At 26.7% G+C, this 14,551-nt stretch overlaps 1 protein-coding gene across 1 annotated transcript; it reads left to right on the top strand.

Moving 5' to 3' along the window:
• The first annotated feature begins 757 nt into the window (after window positions 1-757).
• On the top strand, window positions 758-10,586 carry LOC113386304 (putative uncharacterized protein DDB_G0282499). Its single transcript, XM_026624096.1, has 4 exons — window positions 758-969; window positions 1,331-1,488; window positions 8,952-9,033; window positions 9,104-10,586. Exons 2-4 carry the CDS (start codon window positions 1,364-1,366, stop codon window positions 10,541-10,543), a joined length of 1,647 nt encoding a protein of 548 aa, XP_026479881.1. The 5' UTR covers window positions 758-969; window positions 1,331-1,363; the 3' UTR covers window positions 10,544-10,586.
• The last annotated feature ends 3,965 nt before the right edge of the window (window positions 10,587-14,551 follow it).

A 14,551-nucleotide genomic window follows, 5' to 3' on the forward strand; every position in this document is an offset into this window, starting at 1 on the left:
TTATAGTGAGAAGAAAAAGAAAAAAATAATATTCAAAAGATGAAATTATTGTTTAAAGTATAAAAATTATTTAAAAAACATAAAATATATACAATTGTTGTGAATAAACTATAAATATAAACGATAAATAAGTATTTAATTAAAAATTTTAAATAAACCTGTATATAAAAAATATAGGAACTCGGAAAATAAAGGCATCAACATCAATTTTAAGAATTTATATAAACAAAATGTCATACACAGCTAGCCTTACATAAGGTACTTACAGTTATTCAAGTAGAAATATTCAGCTTGCTCAAATTTGATCAATTAATTGCTTCCCCATACATCTCTTAAATCTTTAGTTGTAGCAACTTCAAATACACTAAAAAAATATCACATTCGAATGTACGCGATCAATTCATTCACACTACACTACACATTATCAACCGACATTTTGCATTTGAATTGTCATCGTATTCGCCGACGAGGCAACCATTTTGATTACGGCAACACCATACTGTTGTGATCAGTATTTTCTCACCTGGCAACCCTGCTTTTTGACAAGTATACACAACATGATTGAAAACATCGGCGTTCGCCGATGACATTCGTTCCTTTTCGGCACTGTTTCTACATGCCGAATGCACGCATACGTGCGAATTCTTGCATGTGTTCGTCTCATATGTTTGTAAATTGATATTTACGATTTGATAACATTGCTTCTGGATATATGTCAAAAGCAAACAAAACCATGAAGAACTTTCATAAACTGAATTATTTCAATAGCGACAATCGTAGAACAATCGTCGCAGTCACTAAATACCTTTAGAGCTTACCTGTCCATTTATAATAAGTGTCAATTTTCAAAGTTACAATTCATGTTTACATAATTACGTGTTGCGGTTTTGTATGTAATCGTTCTTGGTGTATTCGTTATGTTATTGCCAAATGTCCTTGAATTTTATTCAGTTTATAGCGAAAAAGGAGGTGCGTCATTTACACTAGCATTTTCAATTAATATTTAGTTTAGTAAATTATTACTTGTTGAAAAAAATATAATACATATTGGATTTGCACACAAATAATGTGTAAATGTCAACAGTTATTCAGTTGTGTGATTTGATGCAAATACATTAAATCATAAAGTGATTAATCATTGTGCAATTGAGATAAAACTTTAATGCATGTGTTGTATAATTAGTGCAAGTTAATTAGTAATTCATTTTGAATTGAATGAAAGTGTTTAAAGCTTTCTTTAACAATATTATTTATTTTTTATGCTTTTTAACAACTTTTTATTTGATACTGTTTCCATATGTCATACTAATTACTTTTTTTTGTAATATAGATTTCTTAAAACCAATTGTAAATATAAGATGTGATGGCTACAGAAACTCAAGCAGCAATTCCTTCTCATCATGCCCGCAGGCCCATGAATGCTTTTTTAATATTTTGCAAACGGCATAGAAATGTTGTTAAGGAACGATACCCAAATTTGGAAAACAGGTATAAACAATTAATTCTTAATCAATTTTAACTTAATTTGATTATTTCATATAATAACATACTAAATGAGATAGGTATATTCCCCACTATCTTAATATTTTTATAAAACATTACTTATAATGTTAAATATAATATTCGTTTAGTTGTTTATCATTTGGCATTTGTCGTAAATAAATTAATAAGTTAAATGTAGAGTCAGTAATGCCAGTGTCAGGACTTATTGATTTGTTAGACCAGGTGAAAAACTTAATTAAAATATAGTATTTGTTAATGGCATAAATATTCCTTTTATGACATATATAAATATGTGCGAGGCCATAATCATCAAATATTTATTAATCTAATAAATTTTAGTAAACTTAACATTTCATTGTGTCTCTGAGATTAGAATTATGCTAAGAATATGACTGATAATTGTTTTAATTTAACTAATAAGTGTATATAATTATGTTTACATATTTATATATTTAGAACTATCTGTATTATATATATATATATATATATATATATATATATATATATATTGAATGGTAGAGTCTTGGATTTGTGTATATTTTGTAGAGTTTCGAACAAGAATCCAAAATAATACAAAATAAAAAACAAGAAAAGTTTTTAAAAAAAAAAACAATTTCTTTATTTAATTATTTGTTTATTGTCGACGTTTCGGAACTAGGTACGTTCCATCTTCAGGACATCTGTCAAGAAACATGATCTTGATGAGATTTTTGCAAACAATATGTTTAGGAAAAGAAAATAGATTTTTCTTAAATAATGAATTGAATTGTAAAAAATATAATAATGTACAGAAATATGATAATATGTTCAAAATAAAAATGATAAAAATAAATGAGTGGATTATCAAAACAGGATATTAAACATAATAGAAAATTTTTTTTTTTTTTTTTTTTTTTTTTTTTTTTTTTTTTTTTTTTTTTTTTTTTTTTTTTTTTTTTGAAAAGGTTAATGACAAAGTTGAATTAATTACCTGTATGTTTGAATATTTGTTAGCACTTTTTCACTAAACAAGCTTTTTTAACAAAAATGATTTTGTGAGTTAATTTTCCGCCGAATAATTAGATTTTGTAAATCAAAATTACTAAAAAACTTTGTCTTTTTTAAAATTATTATTTGAAAACACAAATAATATTGTTCTCTGGATGTTGTTCGATTGGTTTACGAAAATTAACTAAATGAAACTGGTGTGCCCTTTGTAACACGTGTAAACACTTGAACGAGAGATGTGAGATTGTATGTGTGTGTTTTATATGTCAGGGTGTGAATACTTAAATTGTTGGTCTTAAAAGGAAGTCGATATTAATTGTTTGTCAAAAAGTGTAAAAAATTTAAATATGAATCATGTAATAGGTTGTGATCTGATCTAATGTTGACACTGTTAGAAACGTTTATGAGGATGAGACAACTCTCCGCGAATAACCTTCTAAAGATGCAACTTTCGTGATATAAAATCTTTGGAGTGAAATTAAATGAATGGGCGTTTTCTATAGAGTGTTGTACTAGGGTACTTTTGAAATTTTTTTGTTTATGGTGGACCACACTTAGTTCATGTTGTCTCATTCTCTTGTGTACATATTGGGAGGTTTGTCCAATATATTGAAAAGCACAGTCATTACAAGAAACAGAATATACTACATTAGTATTGAGATTGGATGGGGTGGGGGATTTAATGTTCGTAAAGAATTGGTTGAAGGAGTGTAAGGATGAGCCTGATACTAAAATGTTTTCTTCTAACAAAATTTTGGCAAAATAATAATATAAATCTTCAACGTATGGTATGCTGCAGTAAATAAGATTGGTGTTTTTGATGTTAGTACTGGTATTGGGAGAATTAATTTGTGTTTTTAAGAAAGTTCGTCTTTTTTGAATAACTGAATGAATGAGATTTTTTGGGTAACCATTTTCAATTAGAGTTATTTTTACTAGGGATAAATTTTGTGGATGGAAAGTTTGGTGAGACAACAAAATAGCATGGTCTGTAAGGGAAATAATAGTGTTTATCTTATAGTTTCTGGGACAGTATGAGGAATAGTGTAAGTATCTACCCGACCATGTCGTTTTTCTATACCAATTTGTTCGAATAAAGTTATTAGTGTTGTAAACGGATACATCCAAGAAATTAAGTCTGTTGTTATTTTGTAGTTCATGTGTGAAAATTATATTATTGTTAAAATTATTGAAGAGATCTAGTACTGTGTTTATATGATTTTTGTTAATGATAAAAAAAGTGTCATCTACATATCTAATATAAAAGTTAATTTGAAATTTTAAAGTTGAGAAAACGGAAATTTCTAGTGTTTGTAAAACTAAGTCGATGATTCCGGGAGATAAGGGACATCCCATAGCTGCGCCTTTAATTTGAGAATAAAAGTTGTCTTGCAATGGAAATAGGAGTAATTTAAAATAGTGTTGATAATATGAGTGAAGACTGTTTTCGGAAAGTCAGTAAAGTTACAAATTGTGTGCCAACGTTTATCGATTGAGTTTAGGATTAATTCATGTGGGACACATGTAAAAAGGTTGACCACATCTAAGCTTAGAAATAAGTGATTTTCAGGGATGTTGCGGTTATTAATTAAATTCACAAATTGGTACGAATTCTTAACATAATAGGGAGAATTGATTGTAACATTTTTTAGGACATCAGAAATGAGTTTCGAAATATTGTAAAAAGGAGAGCCAATGTAGGAGACAATCGGTCTGAAAGAGCATTCAGGTTTGTGTATTTTTGGAAGACAGTACATTTTAGGGGAGATAGGGTGTTGTATTTTTAGGTTAAAAGCAAAATTCTCAGAAATTAGTTTTTTGTTTTTCAGATCATTGATTAATTTAAAAGCTATTCTAGAAAAACGTTGTGTGGGATCTTCTGTTAAAATATTATATGTTGTATCATCTTTAAGTAGGTTAAGGACGGAATTGTTGTAAAATTCTTTGTCAAGAATGACTGTGATATTACCCTTATCGGCTGGGCAAACTATAATATTATTAGATTTAATGAAAGCTTTAGTTTCTAAAATGTCTTTGTGGAGTTTCTTTAAATGAAAGTTTTGAAATTTATTATTTACTTTCTTTATATGTTTTACCAGTCTGTCACATAGTTTTGATCTAATGTTATTCTGTTTGTTTGTTTCAATGTTTCTAATGTTGTATTCAATATTACTTAGAATTTTTATGAAATCTGTTTTACTGTATTTCTGAGGAGAGTATGCAAATTTTGGACCTAATGCTAGAATATATTTATATTTTCTGGAATGTAAATATCAGTTTTATTAACTAACCACTTATCTGTACAAGATTTAGAGATTTTGAAGGGATAGTTGTCATCTCTTTTTTGAATTAAAGTTTTAGTTTTTTTAATATGTTTTTCTTTAGTAGTATAAAATGTTTGTTAAATTTATAGTTTTCAAAAGCTAAAAATTGATTTAAGAGGTCTTTGTTCAAAGTATTGGAAAGTGTATTGATTATGTTATCCAGTTGTGATTTCAAGTAATTTATGTAGATAAAAGTATTTTTTATTTCTAGATTCAAAACAGACATTTTCAGGTAATTAATTTGTCGTTCAATTTTATAGATGTTGAAAGTGTTGTATAAGAATTGTTTGTTTATAATATTAGAAATAAAATTCGGTATAATCCATTCATTTTTACATCGAATTAGAAATATTTTTTTGTTAATAACATTAGCATATTTAGAGTTAAGTTTTGAATATTTTTTCATTAAACATATTTGTTTGTAATCTACAGTTCTTGATAAGTTTTGAAAGAAATTTCGTTCCATAATGTTCTTGGAATATATTGAATGGTAGAGTCTTGGATTTGTGTATATTTGTAGAGTTTCGAACAAGAATCCAAAATAATACAAAATAAAAAACAAGAAAAGTTTTTAAAAAAAAAACAATTTCTTTATTTAATTATTTGTTTATTGTCGACGTTAAACGTCGACAATAAACAAATAATTAAATAAAGAAATTGTTTTTTTTTTTAAAAAACTTTTCTTGTTTTTTATTTTGTATTATTTTTGGATTCTTGTTCGAAACTCTACAAAATATACACAAATCCAAGACTCTACCATTCAATATATTCCAAGAACATTATGGAACGAAATTTCTTTCAAAACTTATCAAGAACTGTAGATTACAAACAAATATGTTTAATGAAAAAATATTCAAAACTTAACTCTAAATATGCTAATGTTATTAACAAAAAAATATTTCTAATTCGATGTAAAAATGAATGGATTATACCGAATTTTATTTCTAATATTATAAACAAACAATTCTTATACAACACTTTCAACATCTATAAAATTGAACGACAAATTAATTACCTGAAAATGTCTGTTTTGAATCTAGAAATAAAAAATACTTTTATCTACATAAATTACTTGAAATCACAACTGGATAACATAATCAATACACTTTCCAATACTTTGAACAAAGACCTCTTAAATCAATTTTAGCTTTTGAAAACTATAAATTTAACAAACATTTTAATACTACTAAAGAAAAACATATTAAAAAAACTAAAACTTTAATTCAAAAAAGAGATGACAACTATCCCTTCAAAATCTCTAAATCTTGTACAGATAAGTGGTTAGTTAATAAAACTGATATTACATTCCAGAAAATATTAAATATATTCTAGCATTAGGTCCAAAATTTGCATACTCTCCTCAGAAATACAGTAAAACAGATTTCATAAAAATTCTAAGTAATATTGAATACAACATTAGAAACATTGAAACAAACAAACAGAATAACATTAGATCAAAACTATGTGACAGACTGGTAAAACATATAAAGAAAGTAATAATAAATTTCAAAACTTTCATTTAAAGAAACTCCACAAAGACATTTTAGAAACTAAAGCTTTCATTAAATCTAATAATATTATAGTTTGCCCAGCCGATAAGGGTAATATCACAGTCATTCTTGACAAAGAATTTTACAACAATTCCGTCCTTAACCTACTTAAAGATGATACAACATATAATATTTTAACAGAAGATCCCACACAACGTTTTTCTAGAATAGCTTTTAAATTAATCAATGATCTGAAAAACAAAAAACTAATTTCTGAGAATTTTGCTTTTAACCTAAAAATACAACACCCTATCTCCCCTAAAATGTACTGTCTTCCAAAAATACACAAACCTGAATGCTCTTTCAGACCGATTGTCTCCTACATTGGCTCTCCTTTTTACAATATTTCGAAACTCATTTCTGATGTCCTAAAAAATGTTACAATCAATTCTCCCTATTATGTTAAGAATTCGTACCAATTTGTGAATTTAATTAATAACCGCAACATCCCTGAAAATCACTTATTTCTAAGCTTAGATGTGGTCAACCTTTTTACATGTGTCCCACATGAATTAATCCTAAACTCAATCGATAAACGTTGGCACACAATTTGTAACTTTACTGACTTTCCGAAAACAGTCTTCACTCATATTATCAACACTATTTTAAATTACTCCTATTTCCATTGGCAAGACAACTTTTATTCTCAAATTAAAGGCGCAGCTATGGGATGTCCCTTATCTCCCGGAATCATCGACTTAGTTTTACAAACACTAGAAATTTCCGTTTTCTCAACTTTAAAATTTCAAATTAACTTTTATATTAGATATGTAGATGACACTTTTTTTATCATTAACAAAAATCATATAAACACAGTACTAGATCTCTTCAATAATTTTAACAATAATATAATTTTCACACATGAACTACAAAATAACAACAGACTTAATTTCTTGGATGTATCCGTTTACAACACTAATAACTTTATTCGAACAAATTGGTATAGAAAAACGACATGGTCGGGTAGATACTTACACTATTCCTCATACTGTCCCAGAAACTATAAGATAAACACTATTATTTCCCTTACAGACCATGCTATTTTGTTGTCTCACCAAACTTTCCATCCACAAAATTTATCCCTAGTAAAAATAACTCTAATTGAAAATGGTTACCCAAAAAATCTCATTCATTCAGTTATTCAAAAAAGACGAACTTTCTTAAAAACACAAATTAATTCTCCCAATACCAGTACTAACATCAAAAACACCAATCTTATTTACTGCAGCATACCATACGTTGAAGATTTATATTATTATTTTGCCAAAATTTTGTTAGAAGAAAACATTTTAGTATCAGGCTCATCCTTACACTCCTTCAACCAATTCTTTACGAACATTAAATCCCCCACCCCATCCAATCTCAATACTAATGTAGTATATTCTGTTTCTTGTAATGACTGTGCTTTTCAATATATTGGACAAACCTCCCAATATGTACACAAGAGAATGAGACAACATGAACTAAGTGTGGTCCACCATAAACAAAAAAATTTCAAAAGTACCCTAGTACAACACTCTATAGAAAACGCCCATTCATTTAATTTCACTCCAAAGATTTTATATCACGAAAGTTGCATCTTTAGAAGGTTATTCGCGGAGAGTTGTCTCATCCTCATAAACGTTTCTAACAGTGTCAACATTAGATCAGATCACAACCTATTACATGATTCATATTTAAACTTTTTACACTTTTTGACAAACAATTAATATCGACTTCCTTTTAAGACCAACAATTTAAGTATTCACACCCTGACATATAAAAACACACACATACAATCTCACATCTCTCGTTCAAGTGTTTACACGTGTTACAAAGGGCACACCAGTTTCATTTAGTTAATTTTCGTAAACCAATCGAACAACATCCAGAGAACAATATTATTTGTGTTTTCAAATAATAATTTTAAAAAAGACAAAGTTTTTTAGTAATTTTGATTTACAAAATCTAATTATTCGGCGGAAAATTAACTCACAAAATCATTTTTGTTAAAAAAGCTTGTTTAGTGAAAAAGTGCTAACAAATATTCAAACATACAGGTAATTAATTCAACTTTGTCATTAACCTTTTCTTAAAAAATTTCCATAACTTTCAAAAAAAAAAAAAAAAAAAAAAAAAAAAAAAAAAAAAAAAAAAAAAAAAAAAAAAAAAAAAAAAAAAAAAAAAAAAAAAAAAAAAAAAAAAAAAAAAAAAATTTCTATTATGTTTAATATCCTGTTTTGATAATCCACTCATTTATTTTTATCATTTTTATTTTGAACATATTATCATATTTCTGTACATTATTATATTTTTTACAATTCAATTCATTATTTAAGAAAAATCTATTTTCTTTTCCTAAACATATTGTTTGCAAAAATCTCATCAAGATCATGTTTCTTGACAGATGTCCTGAAGATGGAACGTACCTAGTTCCGAAACGTCGACAATAAACAAATAATTAAATAAAGAAATTGTTTTTTTTTAAAAAACTTTTCTTGTTTTTTATTTTGTATTATTTTTGGATTCTTGTTCGAAACTCTACAAAATATATATATATATGTATATATATATATAATATTATATAGATATTTGTTTATCTCTACAGATGCATCACTAAAATTCTTGGAGAATGGTGGGCTGGATTAGAAAGCAATGAAAAATTTGCTTACACAAATCTTGCAAAACAGGTAATTAACAATTTTGAATTAACAGATTATGATTACAAATGTTAAATATTAATTGTCATAATTGTTTCAGTATAAAGATGCCTTTTTCAATGCAAATCCAGATTTTAAGTGGTATAAATTACCAGCTCCATCACTTCGTTTAATATCAATTCAACCAGAAAATGTGAAGAATGAAGAATTATTTGTTAATAAAGCATCGGATACTATTAACAATGCATCAAATACCATTACATCAGAAACACCATCATTGGGTAGACAGGATCAAAATAAATGGGATCAAAATTTTTCTCACGGCATTAAATTAGAAGATCCACACCGCATAAACAATATATTTTCTCCAGGAAAATTAGCTGATGAAAACCAGTTAGGAAACTTGAGAAAATTATTTGATACCAGTTGCAATAACAATAATGAAAATGATAATCAATATGTGTTGGAAAGAACTGGGGGTGATTATGCAGAATTTCAGAACAATAATAATAGTTTTACTGAAAAGAGTGATTTACATAAAAATAATGTTAAGGAATTAGAACACGCTTTACAAGAAGCAAACACATTCATAATGAATGTTTTTGAAGAACAAAAAGTTTTGGATAATAATCATTCTTATATATACAATGGACCAAAGATTAGTTTTAACGAAATAAGTGTCAAAGCTTCCGAACCAAGTCATAAAACTAAACTAAAGAAAGATTTAAATATAGGACGAGATTACAAACCAAAGCAAAAATTTGATTCTTTTCCAAATAGTCAAAGAAACCTGAGCTACGAAACTTGTGATTTATATTTTCCCAAAAAGTCATCTAGATCATGCAAAGGAAAGAGGTATGAAGAATTTAAGAATAAGGGACTTATTAATACGAAATCAAAACCTACAACAATGAACAAAACCAGTATTTCACTATCGAATACTTTTGAAGAGGCTGATAAATTATATTATGATGCTAAAAGTTTTGTCGATAGTAATGAAGTAGTTGATGCAGATAACGATCGAAATGAATCGAAATCGAATGACCAAAATGATATATTAAAATATTGTGATGATGATAAAATGTGTGCCTATATCGAAGAAGATAATGCATTACTATCTAAGGGTAAATTTTTTCACCCTTCTGATTTTGATTTAGATGGCAAGATCAATGCCTTACCTTTATTGAATTTGGATGAATTTTTAATTAAGAAAAAAGAGAATAAAAACACAAGGAAACAAATAAAGAAGCATATTGTTAAACAAAAATTAGATGAAGGTGATAATAAAATTATTAATTCGAATGTTATACCAAGGGATACTTTTAATGACACATCACAGATCAACAAGACGGAGATTGCTGTTGGAAGTAGAAAACGTAAAGCAGTCAAACAAAGAATAACACATTTAGAATTTAGTGATCCTAGCTCTTATGATATGAAATACAAAAATATGGCCTTCCAAGAAAGAACTTATCTATCGGACCTTTCTACATTAGCTGAGGTAGCAGCGAAGAGTTCTAAAATTTCTACTAATAATTGACCATAATTTTAATAGATATTTATATGAAGAGATATTTTGTTATAGGCTAAAAGCCTTATATATTCTATATTTAGATTTATTATATCTTTTATGTAATTATAGTCTTTGTTATTAATATAGAGTTTATACATTTGCAAATCATGCAACATGATGAAGTTGAAGCATGTGATATCTAGATCTAAAAGAAAAAATAAATATATTTCTTATACTAATATATTGTAAAACAAGTTATAATAAAATACTTAGGTATAAAATATTTGAATTTTTAGTTATCAAAACTGAATGATATGTTCCTATGCCTTTGAAATCTTTATCAACGATTTTTAATTTATTGGAAGAAGACAACAGCGAATTAATAAATTTTCATAAGTGTTTGAAAATTGTTTTCGAGAAATAAGATTATTTTTAAATTAGGATATGTAAAATAAAAAAAAAGAGTTTAGTTCATAATTTTCAGAAACCTAAACCACAAAATGTTATAACAGTTTTATAATATTATTTTATTCATTTATTCATAAGCAAGCGGTAAAAAATAATAATAAATATTACTTCGGGCTCTTGTCAAGCATTTATAAATATAGTTATTTTTAAAATATTCGAATCCCAATCTGAATTTAAATTTCAAATAATCAGATCAATAAATCCCATATAACGATTTGTTAATTATTAAATATAGATTGAAAAGTAACGAACAAGCTAAATTTTTAACAAAAATAGAATTATAGAAAATTTATTTTGTGAGAACTTTGATCTTCAAACATTTTTCATCATTTTTCTATTTTTTCAATTTCTGAAATGTTCTAGTGTTTTAAAAAAATATGTTTATTAAATTTTAAAAACCTTAAGTATCTAGTTAGTCCACATATCTTTTAATTAAATTGTAATACTGTTAGTTTAGAATTTTCACAAACTTGAACCAGAAATATTAAAATATTTGAATATTAATTTAAATTTAAATTTCAACTAGTCGGAACAAGATATTTTATTTTTTATAGGTTTTTAAGTACTTTTTACTTAAAATTTCCTTAAAAATGTTTTATTGATTATTAAATATAAGGCGATAAGTAAGGAACAAGCTAAATTTTTAAACAAAATATAATTGTTATAAAAAAGTTATGCAGGAAAATCTTAAATTTTGTATATTTAATCATTTCAACTCATTTTATACAATTTCTAGAGTTGTGAAAATATAGATACTTTTGTTTTTTTTTTAAAATATTCCAGTTACATATATTTTCTTGGAAAAAATGTGTTTTTCACAATTTAAAATTGTGTTTCAAGCCATTCTGAATCGATTGAGACCAAATTTAGAAAAAGTATGTGTGTGTGCGTGAACAGATTTTTTGCCGTAAATCGACGTTTTCCCATTCGACATATCTCGTTTATGACTTTTGCGCTACGATCGGCCGAACCGTTTCTTTGTAAATAGCAGAAAAGTGAAAAATTTTTTGTCTACGTTTTAGCCCGCAATTCTGAATCGATTTTGAAAATTCAAAAACCGTTCGGTAGATATTGATTAGGAATCGTGCTGATTAGTTTTTGGTAGAGATCGGCCGGGCCATTTTCTTGTAATAAAGAGTTAAAATTTTTTTTTCAACGATTTTGATGATTTTTTTTTAACGCTAGATACCATAGTCTTATAGATCATGCTGAAATGTTACGACCTCTCGTTTAACTTTAACAATTCATTAAAGTTTGCAAAATTTTGTATCTTTTTTTGGCATTTGCCAAAATTATTCCTTTGATCGACGTTTTCTCAAAAACGTCTGAACCGATTTCAGAAATTTCAAAGCCATTTGATGTAACTCGATGTCAGTTTTGTGCGGCGATCTGCCCAGCCGTTTCTTTGTATCGCCGAAACGTACGGATATCAAAATAAATTCTCAAAAATTAATTTATATACATTAATTACATAATACATTATATTATATACATTAAATTTTAAAAGTAATTTAAATCACAAAGATAAATTCAAAACAAGATGTGAATTTCGCTTTTTTAAAAACTTTTGAACCGACTTTTATAAAAATAAAAAATCATTCGAATGATTTCAATTAATTAATCGAAATTGTGTTAGCCCATTAGCGCATAGTAATTTTGAACGGAAAATTGCAATATTTTATATATTTTATATAACCAATCCAAAAAAAATTGTATTATTTCATAAAATTTAGGCATCGTAATCAAGGTTCGCGTTTATAAATAATTCACAAATGAAATTTTGCAATCGTAAGTTACGTATTTGTGCAATAATTATATAGATTCATATGTTTATATTAAAAATATACACTATAATTATAATTATAATACGTTGATAGCAAATTATTGTTGCCGATATTGCATTAACTCGAGTTAATCGATCGATCGCGATTTTCAAAAATTAAACAAACATCATGAATCATAATGTTTTCAGCTTTATTATACTATTTTTATAGATAAGGAAATGACTAATTTATTTTTTAACACGAATAGGTTTTCATCAAAAGCGTTATGCATGAGGTTTACAAAATGCATTTAAGAAAAGCATGGATGAAAAAAACATGCATTTGATGCAAGTTCATTTCAGAATGCAACCACTATAAATAAAATTTGCCATTTGCATAATATACACAAGAAATATTATCGATTTATTTTAACATATTAAATAAATGCGCAGGCGTTGTCCGCCGAAGGGTCAAAACAAAACGCAAGATGGCTGCGGGAGGTAGTGCAATTTCTGAACTAGATCATTATAACACTAAAATTTACATAACAGAAATTCTGGCTTTTCAAAGTATTGAAATTTTGAAAAATAACACAAGTGCTTTATTTTTATACTAAAATAACGACACGCATTATTTGCTAAAAATTTGTTTACAATATTGTCTGAGGTGGTGCGCGGACATCTGTTGCTTCAATAGTTTGAAGGGTGTTCAGCGCAATATATTTGTGTAATTTTAAAGACATATAAACTGTTTGAAATAAAGTATATAAAATTTATTGAAATTAAGTAATATAATTTTAACAAGGTATGTATTAAAGATATACTAATCGTACTTTCTTATATTTTATAATGTTAATGTTTATTACTTTTATTTAAATATTTTCAATTATAATTCAGGCAAACAATTGTAAAGTTAGTGTTACACAACTTATTATCATTCGAGTGCTTTTCACCCTTCGGGGTGTTTTTGTTTAATGCCTCAGCAAACATTGCTCACTAGGTGTTAAGTTATTGGATTTCTGCACCATTAATTTCAAAGGGTTGATGTTTTTGCATTGCAATAATTTCTCTGCCAGCAATCGATAAAAGTTCAGTGAAATGAATTGTATTGCTTTATTTTGCTTGTTGGCACTATTATAAGGTGACCATATTTTTTTAAGTTGAAATCGAGGGGGGGGGGCATGAATGCAAAAAAAAATTAAAATGATTTTAAATTAACAAATACTATTTAAAAATGCAATAAAAATCTGTCTTTTTAAATGAGTATTTTTTTTAAATCAGAATTACTGACTATCTTATAGATAGATCTTATAGGTGTAAAAGATCTTATAAGATCTTCATTATTCTATTATAAGTTATATTTTATCTTATATTTTTGTATCTGTATGGTTTTTCAACTTTCACTGAAATTATAAAAATTTATTCAATTTTCTTCATAACTATATAGAAATAAAATTACTTAGCAATTATTCCAGGCAGTCAAGAAGTTCATTTTCATAATTTTTGTTAATTTTCGTAATATTGAAAATAATAGATCAAAATTATCATATAAGCATATTAGTTGTAAATAACATTTTCAAATATTTAATGGCTAGCTGTAATTTTATTATCAAGTAAGAGCAAAGATTCAATTTAGACCTATACTTGTCGAAAATCCGGGACAATTCGAGACAAAAGATCTAAATCCGGGCCAAATATTGCTTTTAGAAAAAACTCGGGACACAAGGTGCAAATCCGGCAAACGTATGATCAATGACCATTGGTCACCTTACACTATTATCTATTGAATATAGTTATAACTATCA

This window comes from Ctenocephalides felis, unplaced genomic scaffold (assembly GCF_003426905.1).
Source record: "Ctenocephalides felis isolate EL2017-DRISC unplaced genomic scaffold, ASM342690v1 CF-g0.4_SCAFFOLD_00845, whole genome shotgun sequence".
Lineage (NCBI taxonomy): Eukaryota > Metazoa > Arthropoda > Insecta > Siphonaptera > Pulicidae > Ctenocephalides > Ctenocephalides felis.